The sequence below is a fragment of the Tenrec ecaudatus genome, chromosome 10 (genome assembly GCF_050624435.1).
Source record: "Tenrec ecaudatus isolate mTenEca1 chromosome 10, mTenEca1.hap1, whole genome shotgun sequence".
In the NCBI taxonomy this organism is placed as follows: domain Eukaryota; kingdom Metazoa; phylum Chordata; class Mammalia; order Afrosoricida; family Tenrecidae; genus Tenrec; species Tenrec ecaudatus.
This window is the reverse complement of record NC_134539.1, coordinates 48,480,605-48,495,934: the sequence shown is the minus strand read 5'-3', so window position 1 is coordinate 48,495,934 and position 15,330 is coordinate 48,480,605. Positions and strand designations below refer to the sequence as shown.

Sequence of the window (15,330 nt, the reverse complement as noted above, 5' to 3'; positions counted from 1 at the left end):
GCTCTTTGAGCTCTTCCTGTAGTCTTCACTGCTGCTCAAACAAAGTGCAGGTTTGCTTTTAGTTGAGCATGCCTTAGTGATTTTATGTTTCCTGGCACAGTGGTTCTCACCTTGATGTGGAGGGTGGTCCTTGTGCAACGTCCTCCTGTGGACATAACTGTTTCTCTTTAGTTCCACTGTTGTAAAGATCAACCACAGTATCATTTCCTTTCTCTGCCTTTGAGGATGTCCTAGATGTAACAATTAAGAGTCATTGCTTTAGAATGACAGTTACTTAGAAAGAAAGAGTTGACCTTTTTGGAAAATCTCAACAGCTGTATTAATTTTGCTTTTCCTAACCTAGGTTCATTTGGTGGCATTCGACTATACCTGCAAGAGTTGATTACCATTACCCAGAAGGCTTTGCAGTCCCAGTCCTGGAAAATGAAAGCCCAGGGTGCAGTTGCCATGGCATCGATCGCAAAACAGACGAGCTCTCTAGTCCCCCCGTATCTGGGAATGACACTAACCGCATTGCTGCAAGGCCTGCCCGGGAGAACATGGGCAGGAAAGGTAAAGGACCCATTCATGCCCAGTTAAATTTAAAGGTATCCTTAAAGGATTATGACTTCGTCTTTCATTTTTTAATAAAAATAAGACTAATTTTTCTGGGGCTTACTATAGTTTGATTTTGTGAACCAGGTTTCCTGGTCAGTCAGAAACTTTGGTTAAACTTTGCCTGTTTGATATGTTTTGTCAAAGCTTGTGTGTAACTGCTTATTTGCCTAAATTATGTACACTACTGCTTGAGATGGAATTTTATAGATCATGTTTAAATCTGAAACCACATGGTCTTTATTTTATACTTGGTGACCTCGTGAACATAACCGGTGTGGGTGTACATGAAGCTGAGGAGCAGGGTGAGCAGCTCCTACTCCTGGAGCTGTGTCAGCCCGGTACTGTGCCTGGGGATTAGTCACAGTCATGGTCCAGACACGGCCTCTACTCAGAGTGAATAGTCAGCAGGAAGTATGAGTTTTTGCAACATGAACTACTTTACGTTATAGAGGTCAGTAGTAACCGTGTGGTATTGTATTGTATTGTAGAAATGGTGATGGAAGATATTTATCTTTATTGCATGGCTGGAAGTAAAACACTGTGGACATGCATCCTAAACAATAGCACCTGTTCATTTTTGTTGTCCAAAAAATGTATTTGTCAAAGAGAAGGTAGGTGAGACACGTTGGATTAATTAATACTGTTCTCTAATCTGTCATCCCTTTAGGAGGAACTGTTGAAAGCCATTGGCTGTGTGGTGACAGCTTGCAGGTAAATGCTCTTTCACAGGAGATGCCATGCCTAAAACAACCTGAATGCTGTCGCCTTCATTAATTGTGGCACTGCTTTTGTGTGGATCTTCTAGTGCAGAGCTGGAAAAGTCTGTGCCCAATCAGCCCACCACAAATGAAATTCTCCAAGCGGTGTTGAAGGAGTGTTGTAAAGAGAATATAAAATACAAGATTGTGGCAATCCGCTGTGCTGCTGATGTCCTGAAGGCCACCAAGGAGGACAGATTCCAGGAGTTGTCTGAAATTGTTATTCCCATTATCAAGAAGGTAATGACTACCTGTATCATCAGGACTGGTCTATACTGGAAAGTGTTTAAGAAATACAAAAAAATGTTTTCTTAGGTACCAATTACGTGCTTTCACTAGCATTCACTTAGCTGAAAGCAGGTAGCAGTAAAGCCCAATTCTTATGGCTGTATACGGGATAAAACTGTCTCTCACATAAAAGGGGGAGCTTGACCAAGTCTTTAGGGATTCGGCTCCTTTCAGCTCCCAGCTCTGCCATCTTCATGGTGCGGGGCAGGAGACAATGGAGGACATGAGAAAAGTGAAGAGGGTCTAAGAAGGCAAGCCAGTTCTTTTTGGAAAATTGTGGCACTATCTTCTGACTTACGCCCATGGCCAGAGCTTGGTCACAGAGCAACCCCTGATGGACTGCAGTCACTGCTGCTGGGGAAGGCAGCCTCATTCAGTTATTTGCCTTCTGAGGGAGGTCAGATGTTGAAGTCAGTGACGTTTTCTAATTTTGTTGTCAAAAATATTGGGATATTCCTGAGGCCATTTGTCACCAGTCAGAATTCCCAGAACTTTGTCTTGCAAGCATGTGCACAGCAGCATGTTGTTAGACGCACAGTCCCCATCACACTGGTGTAGAAATAAGGAGCCAAATGTAGCTCTGTTGGGGACTACTCCCATACGCCAACAGGACTGTCGTTTCATTTGAAAATGAAGCATGCGTTCTTAAAGGTTGGGCGTTGGTTCCAAAGCAATGAACAACCACAGAGATAGCATTCTTTACTCACAGGCCGGAAGAAGACACGTCTATTTAGTTTCAGATGTCCCCACATTGCAAGCTGCTCAAAGTTGGCTCTCAGAGCTCTTTTAATCCACCTTGTTGCCCATGTGAGGGGATGGAAACTCTGCTCAAGCAAAGTGGAGGTTTGCTTTTCGTTGAGACAGTACTAGTGACTTCATGTTGCCTAGCACAGTGGTTCCCAGTTGTGGTTCTCACCTTGATGGATGGTGATGCTTTGGGCAACATCCTCCTGTGGACCTACTTGTTTTTCCAGATCGAGAAATGGACTTTTGCATATATGTGAAGTGTGCAATATTTAAAATCGCTCTTTTTGCATTTTGTGTTGAAGCTACTGTGCAGGTGTTTTCTTTTTTCAGTAGTCCTTTTTTTACATATGAATGAGGGAGATCCGTTTGAGAGACTTGTGATTTAAATTGCTCATCTCACTGACTAGCTAGGTGAATCACATCTCCTGACCCCTGTTTCCTTCCTTATTGAAAAAAGTTGAGGGGCGGGGGGTCGCAAAAAAAAAACAAGAAAAAAGTTTGGATCATTCCCAGAGTTCCTTCCCCCTTTAATTCCATGATGGTAGTCCACGTCTGTGCCAACCTCAGAATGTTATACACACTGTCTTGGTTTGTTCTTTAGCTCATGTTAAATGTGGAATGATTTCCCAAGTTTAATATAGAAGCAGTATTTTTGTTATAAGTCCTTGATACAACTAGGAAAGCTGAGTATGGGCTTCGAAGATTAAACAGGTTGCTGAAAATAAGAGGTTAAGAGGCATTTAATTCTCGATTAGCTTGTTCTGCTCTGATGCCAACTTGGGAACAAAAAAAAGTATTAAAATGTGCTTTCCTTGCTTGCTGTTCCAGAACTCGCCTGAAAGCACTGGGTTCCGGACGATCAAAACTGACGACGAGGATGAGAAGGAAAAGGAGCTGCAGCTGGAATCGTTGCTGGGTGCCTTTGAGAGCCTGGGCAAAGCCTGGCCCCGGAACCCGGAGACCCAGCGTAAGCAGAGATCCCCCTCCTTCAGGGAGAGGCTGGAGCCAGGGGTTACTTCTCAAGAGAATGCATGGTCTAGACGCCTAATTGTGATGATTGGTTTTTGTGTTAGAACCCAATTCACTAATTGTGAAAATTTTACCCGGTGTAAATTCTACCCCTACGTCAGCAAATAATGCCATTGACTGGAACGTGTAGCCTTTTTGCATATAATTTGGCTAAAAAATTTTACTGTAATGCATTGTTTATGATACTCTATTCTGAAGAATGTGCCAGATTTGCTAGTGGGGCTCTTAATCCCAAAATTTAATGATGCTGTTACTAAGTTTTCAAAGAGCAAGTAAAGTCTTCATTTTACCAAGAAACTTGTGATTTTTTGAGATTTCCGGAAATGGACATGTATTTCCAAAAGATTTGAGTAAATAGTGAATTTTTATGCTTGCACTAGGTTCGATTAGAAATCCGTAATTTCGAAGTCCTTTGTCAGATGATGCCTCCTGTTGGGTATTGAGTGCACCCTCCTGATCTTGTCGGTATTCTGGACTGCTGCACTACTAATGGGCATGTCTAGAATCCCACTTAATTGCCTCTGAGCGCAATCAGCCATTGTCTGACCTGTGAAAAATAGGCTTGCTATTTATAGGAAGTCTTCTAGGAGAAACAGACAAAAAGTGATCTTGGTTCTTGATACTGTGTTTTGGATTGTAGTCGAAGCTCGTGTTTGGACATCATTAGAACCAATAACTCAGTGGTTCTCAACCTTCCTAATGCCTTTCACACAGTTCCTCATGTGGTGGTGACCTCCCAACCACAAAATTATTTCCCTTGCTACTTCATCACTGTCATTTTGCTACTGTTATAAATTGGGCCACTCCTGTGAAAGGGTCGTTTGACCCCCAAAGGGGTTGTGACCTACAGGTTGAGACCTGAAGTAATAACGGATCGACTACTAGGTTTTGCTTGCTAAGTTGAGAAAAATTAAAGCAATAATTTTATATTAAAAAGATCCACATGCAAACTATTTACTTTCACATGAAACATACATGTCTATTCATGTTCCAGTGACTGAGTGGTAGGGCTCTTTTATCTGTGAAGTGTTTATGTGGATATTGTGTAAGTTTCCATAGTGGCCTTTTCTGTTCATCTGAGTTGTAATACATCACTTATGATGGCTCAGCTTTGTTTCTCTAATGCGGAGAGAGAAATTGCATATTTTTAAGGAAGCAACCCAAGTACAGTGTTCTTGTAGGACTTTTACCCCCTTCCCCATTTTGATTTAGCCACGCTCAGTTTTGTAGCATTTAAAATTTTGCACCTTTGTTGGCTTTTTATGTGCCTGTTCAGTCAGTTGGCATAACATTAAATTACGTAATTATAGTAGCAAGTGCAGTCAATATAGTAGATTCAGCTTTAAAACACTCCTGACTTTTGGCCAGCCTGTATATTGTAGGCATTCATGATTGTTTAGAGAGGAGCTCCTTGCCTCTAGGGTTCTGCTCACGTTGGCCCTCACTGTTGAGTGTTTCACGGGGAAAGGAAGCGTGGGTCAAGTACCCTGTCAGTTCTGTGGAGGATCTCACTAGTGTCAAGTCGATTCCAAGTCACAGCAGCTCTATAGGACAGGATGGGAGCTGGATTCCCAAGACTCATCTTTCTCCTACAGAATTGGCTAGAGGTTTAGGACTTCTGACCACTGTGTCACCAGGGCTCCATCTATGGAGGATAGCAATGCTGATGAGCAGCTACATGGGACCTATGCAGGGAGGGTTCTGAAAAGGAAATTTGGGAAAAGGGTAAAATGTTAATGCTGAAGGGTTTTTTGAAATGACTTTGTTTTAATTAAAAACATTTTCTTGTTTTTTCTTCATTCTCTCTTCTCTCCTCCTCAACCTTTCCCTTTCTTCCCTCCTCTCCCCCCTCCCTTCTCTTTCTTCTTGACCCTCTGTCTCTGTTCTCCTGGTCCTCTCTTCCCGTCTGTCTCTGTTCTCCTGGTCCTCTCTTCCCGTCTGTCTCTGTTCTCCTGGTCCTCTCTTCCCACCTGTCTCTGTTCTCCTGGTCCTCTCTTCCCACCTGTCTCTGTTCTCCTGGTCCTCTCTTCCCGTCTGTCTCTGTTCTCCTGGTCCTCTCTTCCCGTCTGTCTCTGTTCTCCTGGTCCTCTCTTCCCGTCTGTCTCTGTTCTCCTGGTCCTCTCTTCCCGTCTGTCTCTGTTCTCCTGGTCCTCTCTTCCCGTCTGTCTCTGTTCTCCTGGTCCTCTCTTCCCGTCTGTCTCTGTTCTCCTGGTCCTCTCTTCCCGTCTGTCTCTGTTCTCCTGGTCCTCTCTTCCCACCTGTCTCTGTTCTCCTGGTCCTCTCTTCCCACCTGTCTCTGTTCTCCTGGTCCTCTCTTCCCGTCTGTCTCTGTTCTCCTGGTTCTCTCTTCCCGTCTGTCTCTGTTCTCCTGGTCCTCTCTTCCCGTCTGTCTCTGTTCTCCTGGTCCTCTCTTCCCGTCTGTCTCTGTTCTCCTGGTCCTCTCTTCCCGTCTGTCTCTGTTCTCCTGGTCCTCTCTTCCCGTCTGTCTCTGTTCTCCTGGTCCTCTCTTCCCGTCTGTCTGTCTCTTGCTCCTTTTCTTTTCCCTCAGGTTGCTATCGGCTGGAGCTGTGCAAACTGATGTGTGAGCGGCTAAAACTCAGCACATGGAAAGTGCAGCTGGGAGTCCTACAGTCAATGAATGCCTTTTTTCAGGGGTAATGTACTTCATACTCGTATACTTATTTTTCTTCTCCCATCACCTTGATATTTTATATCTAGTCAGTGGAAGTCTTTAAAGCACACTTTAAAACTAGTGGCTAACAGAGTGATACATACAAACAGAATTTGTGCCAGAAAGGTTTTGGAGTATTTCTTAACATGTAGCATTTGTATTTTGCTTCTTGATTTGTATAGATTAATGCTTTTGGAAGAAGACCATGCCGATGCTGAGGCTTTGACTGAGATTCTCCATGAAACGTGTAATTCGATCACATATTCTCTAGGTGAGTGTGGAAGTTGTTACTGGGCAAGAGTCTTATTTCTCAGGCTCAAGGCCTGAGCTGTAAATGCACTCTGTTCTCAGAGACCAAATGTATGGAACCACCGCTGACCTGTTCTACTCACTGTGTTTCAGTGGAGTGCTTCAATCTGGAGCATAATTTGGGATTTTGGCAACCAAAGTAGGAAAGCCTTTGTGCCATTGATTTTGTTTTCTTAAAATTTTTCTTTGGAAATAATTTCAAACTCAGGAAAACGTTTTAGAAGTACATATACTCTCCATATATGTACATACATACATATGAATGTAATATATGTGTATATAAATGTACATATACATTTGTATTTGTATATACATGTACATATACCCTTTGTACTTAGAGTCACTTAACATTTTACCCTACTTGCTTTATCATTTGTACTCTACATTTTTTCCTGAACTGCTGAAAGTATATCATGCCTCTTTTTAAAATATATATATATAGTTTTAATTGTGAATTAGGTAGGGGTTTTAAATTTATCATAATCAGTTTTGTGTTCAATAGTTTAAACTACATAGCAACACTCTAGATAGCTTACCCTGACCCTCATTTGATCTCCACTCTCCCTTGTGAATTACCATCTTTCCCAAGTTAATACCTGTTAAACCGGCCCTATCCTTCGAAATCCTTCTGTGTATTCTCTTCCATCACCACATAGCATATATCACTTCTCTGTAATGTAACATTTTGCTTTCTCTATTGTGAAGAGTTTTGCTTTCTTTAAGGTAGAATCCACACTGAAGGTTGTAGTCTTTAATGTTCATATAAGAGGGCTTTTATCAAAATACAATGTTTTATCAGTATTTTACCGTTTTTCAGTTCTATCAGTTGACTCAATAGTGTTTTTTGAATGATTTTCCCCAGCTCTAGTCCAGGATAATTTATTGAATTTACTGATCTGTTTTAATCTGGAGCACATCCTTGCCTTTTCTTTGATTTGTATGATATCAACAGCTTTGAGGGATAACCCTTCCCCTTTGAGAGCAGACTGCTCTCATTTGGCATTTGTTTGATGCCCCTTTCAGCTTAGGGCCATGGTCTCCATTCCCCCGAGATAACCATGTAAGTAAAGTTGTGTCTTTTTTACGTCGAGTCAGATGTTGCCCATCTGCCTTCATTGGTGATTTTAGTCTTGGTTATCTCGTTAAAGTATTGCTCAGATATTTTGTATCATTAGTGCTTTGTTCTCCTGATGTCTGATAAGCCTTTCACCTCCTCGAAGTGTCCTCCTTAGATGCAATGTGCATTGATAATTCTTTCTTGAACCCATCTATACTCATATGACTGCACGCTGACTGTCCAACTCAGCACTTCCTCCACATTTATCCTCAACCTTCTCAGAAGAAAGTAAAGGTCATTAAACAGACAGGAGATAAAGACAAGATCAAAATGGGTGTCAGAAGGGACTCTGAAATGTTTTCTTGAGTGTAGAGTAGCTAAAACGAGTGGAATGATGAAGCAAAGAGCTGAACAAACGATTTCAAAGAAGTAGCTCAAGGAGGCAGGTGCCACAGTGTAATGTGGAAACGCTTGGAGTGAGAAAATCAATGCTTACATTTCTCAAGCTGAAAGCAGAAGGAAACACTCAAGCCTCTAGTTGAAGAATTGAAAGATTCTATGAATGGCAAGATAGTGAATGACACAGAAAGCATCAAATGAAGGTGAACGGAATACATAGAGTCACCGTATCAAAAAGAATTGGTCAGCGGTCAACCATTTCCAGATGAGTCTTAGGCCAAGAACTGATGATACCGAAGGAAGACGTTCAAAAAGTCCAAGGCATTAGTGGAAAACAAGGCTCCAGGAATTGACAGAATACTCATTGAGATAATCCAATAACTAAATGCAGTTCTGGAAGTGCTCTCTGATCTGGGAAAATTTGGAAGAAAGCTACCTAACTAGAAGAAACTCATGTGTGCCTTTTCTAAAGAAAAGTGAGTCAGCAGAATGTGGAAATTATCTAACCAGTATCATTAATATACCGTGCAAATAAAATTTTGTTAAGGTAATTCTAAAATGGTTACAGCAGTATATCGACAAGGAACTGACAGAAACAACCAGGATTCAGGAAATGACATGGGAAGAAAGGTATTGCTGATGTCAGGAGGAGCTTGGCTGAAAACAAAGAGCACCAGAAACACTTTTATCTTGCTCATTGGGTATGCAAAGGTAATTGACTGTGGATCATAGGGATTATAGATAACATTGCAAACAAAAGGGAATTCCAAAACAGTGTGCTAATTTAGAAGTAGAACAAAGGTACTGTGTTTGCACAGAACAGGGTTGCATGCTTCACCATCTGTATGTGAACAAATCACCTGAGAAGCTGAGTCTTATATGAGAAGTACAGCATCTGGGAAGACTTGATAGTCTGTGATGTGCAGATAATAACAGCTTTGCTTATTGAAAGTGAAAAGGACTTGATGAACTTGCATACGAGCATTAAAGGACTACAACCTTCAGCGTGGAGTTTACCTGAAAGAAAGCAAAAATCCTCACAACTGGATTTCAAGCAGCATCATGATAAGGGGAGAAGAGTTTGGTGTGTTAGTCCAGGTAGACTAGAGAAACAAAGTCATAGATACTCATGTGTATAAGAAAGAGCTTTATATACTAGAGCAATTGAATATTGAGAAAACAGTCCAGTCCAGATCAAGTCCATGTCTGATATTAGTCCATATGTCTGATACCAATCTATAAATTCCTCTTCAGACTTAGGCAACACATGCAATGATGCCAAGTGCAGGAAGATCACAGGCCACTGGGTGGCAGTAGAAGCATCTCAGCACTGGCTCCTTCAGCTCCAGGGCTCTCTTGTAGTGCCATGTGTCTTGTCTGCCGGAATGTCTTGCAGGGAGTGAGCATGTGTCCCACCTCCAGCAATAGCGGCTCCAAATTAGGTCATCAAGCAACGACCTGCTTGACAGGCTACACTCTATCCCTTCACTCTTAAGTCTCAAATTGACAACAGATTATATAACTACCACAGAGGATAAAGCTGAAATGCATACACTTCAATATGTGCCACCCTCATTTAAGCATAACATTCTATAAGTGGACAAAGCAAAAATATCCTATGCCTAACAATTGCAGTTAAGTGACACCTACACCATAATCCTATGAACATATTCTTAGGAATATATTCCCCCACTTATGAAAGTTTGTAAGCCAGCCCGCTTCATGCCTTTATCCACCCAATTTTGGGTAACCAATTTCTATACTGCCACTTATATCAACCCCGTGCTCTGAGGAGACAATCATATTCTTTGATGTGAAGAATCTTCATTCCAGTTGGAATTTTGTGAAGTCTGCCTCCATAAGCAAAGTCAAACCGGGATAGGCCATCCATCCATAAGCTCAACAGCGTGTATGCACCACCAGTTCACAGGCTGAAAATTCTCTTCATCTGGTCAGGTTCTGGTCAGCTCAATATAGGCTGCCTCACTTAGTCTCACCAGGGTGTCCATTGGTCACCTGGCCCATCACAAGTTCTCAACAACCCCGTTGGTCTAGGTCATGAACTTCAGACCAGTCAATCCACTCTCATCCTCTCTAGTTCCTGTAAACCAGGTCCATTGGTCTCAGTGGCCAGGCTCAACCTGTGCCTTTATTACTGCATTTCTCTCACTTCCACTCAACAAGTGGATCCTGTTGGTCACCTAGCAAGCATTCAAGCGTGCCCACAGGCTCCCTTTAACAGTTCAGTTGTAAAGTGGAGAGTTTCTTCAGGGCTCCAGATTTTCCCAGCTTCTGACAAAAATCATTAGTTCAAGATTCAGAAAGCCAGAGTTCATTTTTCTTTAATCTGTCAACAGCATCTAGGCAAGACTCTTGGAATGCAAATATCCTGAATACTCTAAAGCACTGGGTGGGGCTTATCTTTTCAGAGCCTTCTTTGCAGGCCTCACCTAAGCCCATTTAAAGATACAAATTTTAATGGCTCAAGGCAAGTGGGCCTACAAGCTCTATTTTCATACTTCTCAATAATCATTTCTATCAATCATTATATCAACAATAATAAACGTAAGAAATTAGTGTAAACAAAGTAAAATCAGATATTAAACTCAATTCTTAAAACAGTTAAGCTGAATCCTTCTCTATATCTTAATCCTTTTCTAAAGTATTCTACTGATACAAAATATGAGATTAAGCCTCTGATAGCATCAAGCCAAAGCCAGGCTTTCTGTCAGCCATTTTCCCGAGGCAGCATGGTTTCTGAGCCATTCAAGGGGTGATTTCTACTCTCACACAGGAATAGCCAAACACAACAATCAAACAAAATCATCAAAAGCTTAACTTCCCGTAAACCAACCCAGTAAACTGCGTGCCATAGCTGACCTCTGGCTAGCCCAAGAAGAAAAACTACCATGAGGGGGAGATCAAACAAACATCTGCTCTCCATGTTTATGATTGGTTTCTCTAGTGCCCCGTTCCCAATGTACCATAATGAAACTACCACAATTGGAGTTGTCAAAGATTCCATTTTACTTGGAGCCGCCCAGAGTCAGTGTCCACAGACGGAAATGTAAGAAAGAAAACCATGCACTGTGTTGGGCAAATCTGCTGCAAAAGACCTTTTTAAATCGTCAAAAAGCTAAGATGTCACTTTCAGGACTCAGCTACTGCATGCTCAGGAAGCTGTGGTTATTTATTTTCTAAGTAGTTTTATTGACACATAATGCACTTGCCCTATAGTTCAGTGGTTTGAATATATAAAAAGAGTTGTGTGCTGCCATCAATTTTAGAACAACCGAGCCATGACATTTTAAATCTCATCAGCACATGACACCTGGAGAACAAATAAAGACCTGTGAATTATGATGATGGTGAAGAACATTCCATAGAGCTTTGACTGCCAGAAGAATGCACAAAGGTGTCTTGATTGATGACATGACATCTAGCTCAAGTTCTTTGGACTTGTCCTGGAGAAGGGCGTGTGCTAGATGAGGTCAATGAGTTTGAGCGGTGCTGCAGCAGCAGTGGGCTCAGACATAGCGGTGACTGTGCGACTGGCACAGGACTGGCCTTGTTTGTTGTGGTTTGTGTAGGGTTGCAAAGAGTTACAACCGGCCCAATGACACCTAACAACAACAGCGGCATTGTAGGCAACGTCTCGGCTCCACCCCTACCCGCACCCCCAAATCTTTATTGATTATAGGCGTAGACCCATGGGTTGTTTTCTCTTATGGTTCATAATTCATTATATTCATTAACTTATTCTTAAACTTCTCTACTTGTAGAAGACCTTGAAGCTAGCAGCATTTGCATCTTTTTGACAAGTCACCATCATTCTATTTTTTAAATCATTTTATTAGGTGCTCACCGTCATTCTTTTAATGAATTTTCTAGCAATACAGGATGTTAAATGCTTATATGTGCCTGTCCTGGGCCTGGCTTTATGTTAATTTTTAAGGTAGATGGTTTTAGGTAGATGCGATGACTAGAGGAGTCACCAAGGAAGCGTATCTTAGTTTCAGTGACTGAGATAGCGAGCATGCTTTATGGATAAAGAATTGGAAACTAACAGATTTGTCTTTGATGGGTCTCAGGTATCCTGAGCTTAATAAGCATGATGCTCTATAATATTCTTTAATCAGATAAGCAGAGACATAATAAACTCTGAGGAATGATATGAAGCTGTCTATCTTTGAGATAGTATATTTTCCAACTAAAATAAGTCTTCTGAATACATAATTGGTTGTGGCAACTGTTTTATATGGTTGATCTTTTTTTCTTTTCTCAAAGTAAGGAATATGCATGTGTAGCACATTTTAAGAGTCTATGACAAAAATCACCAAAGGGAAGCTTATTTTTAAAAACAGGTTTATCTTGTCCTGGAATTATAATTAGCATCTTTCTTTTAGTAACTTTAATTCTGTTTAGGAGGTTGCGTCTTTAAGTCACATAAGACAATAATGCCAACTGTATGATTTTTTTTCAGAAAATAAGACCTACTCATCTGTGAGAACAGAAGCTTTAGCTGTGGTAGAATTACTGCTCAGAAAGCTTGAAGGTAAGCTCCAGACAGCTCTGACTGGGGGAGCAGCGCTCAGGGAAGTTTTAGGGTGTGTATTTTAGGAATATTTTTTGCTTTCGTATACATGAATATTTTTAAAGTACAAGTTAATATACATGCACATGTATCCATAAAAATGTACAAAATGGCCCCTTCACAGAGGGGTCTAGGGGAGGAGATGAGTCAGTCAGGGTGCAATATAACACCGATGAAGAATACAGCTTTCCCCCAGATCCTGGATGCTTCCTCCCCTCCAACTACCATGATCTGTATTCTGCCTTGCAAGTCTGAATAGAGCAGAGGTTGTATACTGGTGCAGATAGGAGCTGGAGGCACAGGGAATCCAGGGGGTGAGGGGCGATCCAGAACCAGGGGTTGAGGGACGATACTGGGAGAGTAGAGGGTGAGTGGGTTGGGAAGGGGGAACCGATTACAAGGATCTACATGTGACCTCCTCCCTGGGGGATGGACAACAGAGAAGGGGGTGAAGGGAGACGCCAGATAGGGCAAGATATATGACAAAATAATAATCTATAAATTATCAAGGGCTCATGAGGGAGGGGGGAGCAGGGAAGGAGCTGGGGGAAAGGAGGACCTGATGCAAAGGGTTTAAGCGGAGAGCAAATGCTTTGAAAATGATGAGGGTAAAGAATGTACAGATGTGCTTTACACAATTGATGTATGTGTGGATTGTGATAAGAGTTGTATGAGCCCCTAATAAAATGTTTAAAAAGAAAGAAAAAGAAAAAAAATGTACAGAATGAAAACTTAAATTTATTTAGTGTTAAATTTGGTACTCTTCTACTTTATATTCTTTTAATATGTTTGTAACCTGTAGTTATCTCAAGGTAGTAATCTTTTTTTTGTTTTCAGCTTGAATCCTAGTTTTACTTGGTTATTTGTAGGAAGTGGCTGACAGTGGCATGCTAGACATCCTATATATATGTCAGTCAACAGCATGATGCACCAAGAAGTGGCCATGGTGGAAACATTCCACCTGAGTTTGCAGATTTGTTTAATCCCATTGTTTTTCCTTCCCTTAAAAATATACGTGTGTGTGTGTGTGTGTGTGTGTGTGTGTGTGTGAGAGAGAGAGAGAGATATGTTGGGCTGTTCAATACAAGGTCATGAGTTCAAACCAACCAGCTGCAGAATCCCCATAGAACAGTTCCTCTGTCCTATCAAGGTCCCTGAGTTGAAGCAGTTGAATTATCAAGAAGCAGGTTTCTTTCACTGGTCTTTCGTGTCAATAGTAAAAGAAATACTGCTAGCACTTTACATAGCATATATGGACTACAGCCCTCAAAAGGTTTCTTTCCTCTTTTAGTTTGCCCTCTTTTGTTTTTGTAAATGCATAGATTAAGGTTGGGGAAGATGAGAGAATTTTTTCCCACAAGCTTGTACCTGAGGACATGGAACTAAGAAGTGAAATAACCTGCTTGTAGCCACTGTGGTAGGTGGTGGAGAGCCTTGTCCACAAGGTTTAGGACCAATGTACTTTCTGATTTTCTAAAATTGTCAGTGTTTACATAGTTCATTGATTTTTTTTAAAGAAGGGTGTAATAAAATCATATATAAAAAGTGTTCAAAGTTTTTGTTTTCCTTTAATTGAGTCTCTCTTATAAAAAGGCCTTTTCGGTTGCTGTTCAGGGGGCATTTTTCGCTCAGCCTGTTCTGCCTTGGTCCTTTGTAGCTCCTCGGGTGTAGCCTATCCTGGGAGGCCATGAACTACCTGTAATGCTATAATTAGGGTTTAGATTAGTGTGTATGTATTACAAGGGGCTTCACAGTTTGTGCAACACTAGAATTGACAGATAAGGAAATATTTCCAAGAACTTTCTGAAGTTCCTTCTCTATATTGAAGTGTATAATCACAGGATTGATTTGGGGTATCTATTTTGGGGTTAAGGTACATGAAGAAAGAGAGTAATAAGTAATTTAGATTTTGTTCTTGTTCTTTATGGATTCTTTGATTTTCTGTTGTTCTTTTCATTCAGAATCAAAGCAGTGGGAAAGTCTGACCCCTGAATGCCGAGTGCTCCTGAGGGAGTCACTAGCCACGATGGAGACGGACAGCAGACCCGAGCTGCAGGAGAAAGCGTCGTTACTGAAGAAAACACTTGAAAACCTGGAATGAGTTAGCAGGGGAGAGATAAACAAGTGCCATGTTTATTGGGGTTGAAATGTGACATTCTCTGAAACAACAGTTGGGGAAAGAAAAGATTAATCTGTAGCATGCATCATTCCTTGGCTAAAATAAAAAAATGCCTTAAATTTTGTTCCCTATTAGCTTTATTTTCCTTGATGTTTTTAAAGAATCAAGGCTGAGTGAGCTTAATGGCACCTTGGGTGTTTGAGAGAGGTATGAGTAAAACTGGCAGAACGGTTGCTCTTAGAAGGGATATTTATGAAAGCATGTAATGGAAAAAGTTGCAGAGCAAGCTGGAAAAGAATCTTAGAACTGCATCTAAGAGTCCCTATCAGTCACTTTGTTGAAACTCCTTGTTATTTTTAAAATAACAGGTTTTTAGTGAAGGTTTTGCAAAACAGCTTAGGTTCCCATTCAGCAATTCCTGCATCAGGTGTTCAGTGAAATTGGCTGCATTCTTCCCAGCGTTTGACCATGCTCACATCCCATCCTGGTTGTTTGGGTTTCCCTGCCTCCTAAATGCCCCAAAGAAATAGGCTATGAGATAGCATCATTTCCTTTCCCAGACTGTGCCAAGCCAGAACCCAGAGTCTTGTCCTAACCTGTCGCCATCTCAGTGCTAACTGGCCTGCTCAGGAAACTCTCGAGTTGCGGTGTACTTAGGTTCTTCAGACCAGAATCAGACTGACCCGATGGGGCCCTGGTGGTGCAGGGGCTTTACGATGGGCTGCTAACCACACACCTACCAGCTGCTCCGCTGGGGAAAGA

At 41.5% G+C, this 15,330-nt stretch overlaps 1 protein-coding gene across 6 annotated transcripts in view; it reads left to right on the top strand.

The window, feature by feature from the left end:
* ECPAS (Ecm29 proteasome adaptor and scaffold) overlaps positions 1-14,699 on the top strand; it is a 99,931-nt gene extending 85,232 nt beyond the window's left edge. For all 6 annotated transcript variants that reach the window (XM_075560312.1, XM_075560308.1, XM_075560307.1 and 3 more), the window contains 8 exons: positions 344-552; positions 1,265-1,308; positions 1,403-1,595; positions 3,219-3,357; positions 5,968-6,073; positions 6,273-6,361; positions 12,339-12,410; positions 14,411-14,699. In XM_075560312.1, the coding sequence (XP_075416427.1) occupies positions 344-552; positions 1,265-1,308; positions 1,403-1,595; positions 3,219-3,357; positions 5,968-6,073; positions 6,273-6,361; positions 12,339-12,410; positions 14,411-14,550 (992 nt within the window). In that variant the 3' untranslated portion in view covers positions 14,551-14,699. The remainder of the gene's footprint in view (positions 1-343; positions 553-1,264; positions 1,309-1,402; positions 1,596-3,218; positions 3,358-5,967; positions 6,074-6,272; positions 6,362-12,338; positions 12,411-14,410) is intronic.
* The last annotated feature ends 631 nt before the right edge of the window (positions 14,700-15,330 follow it).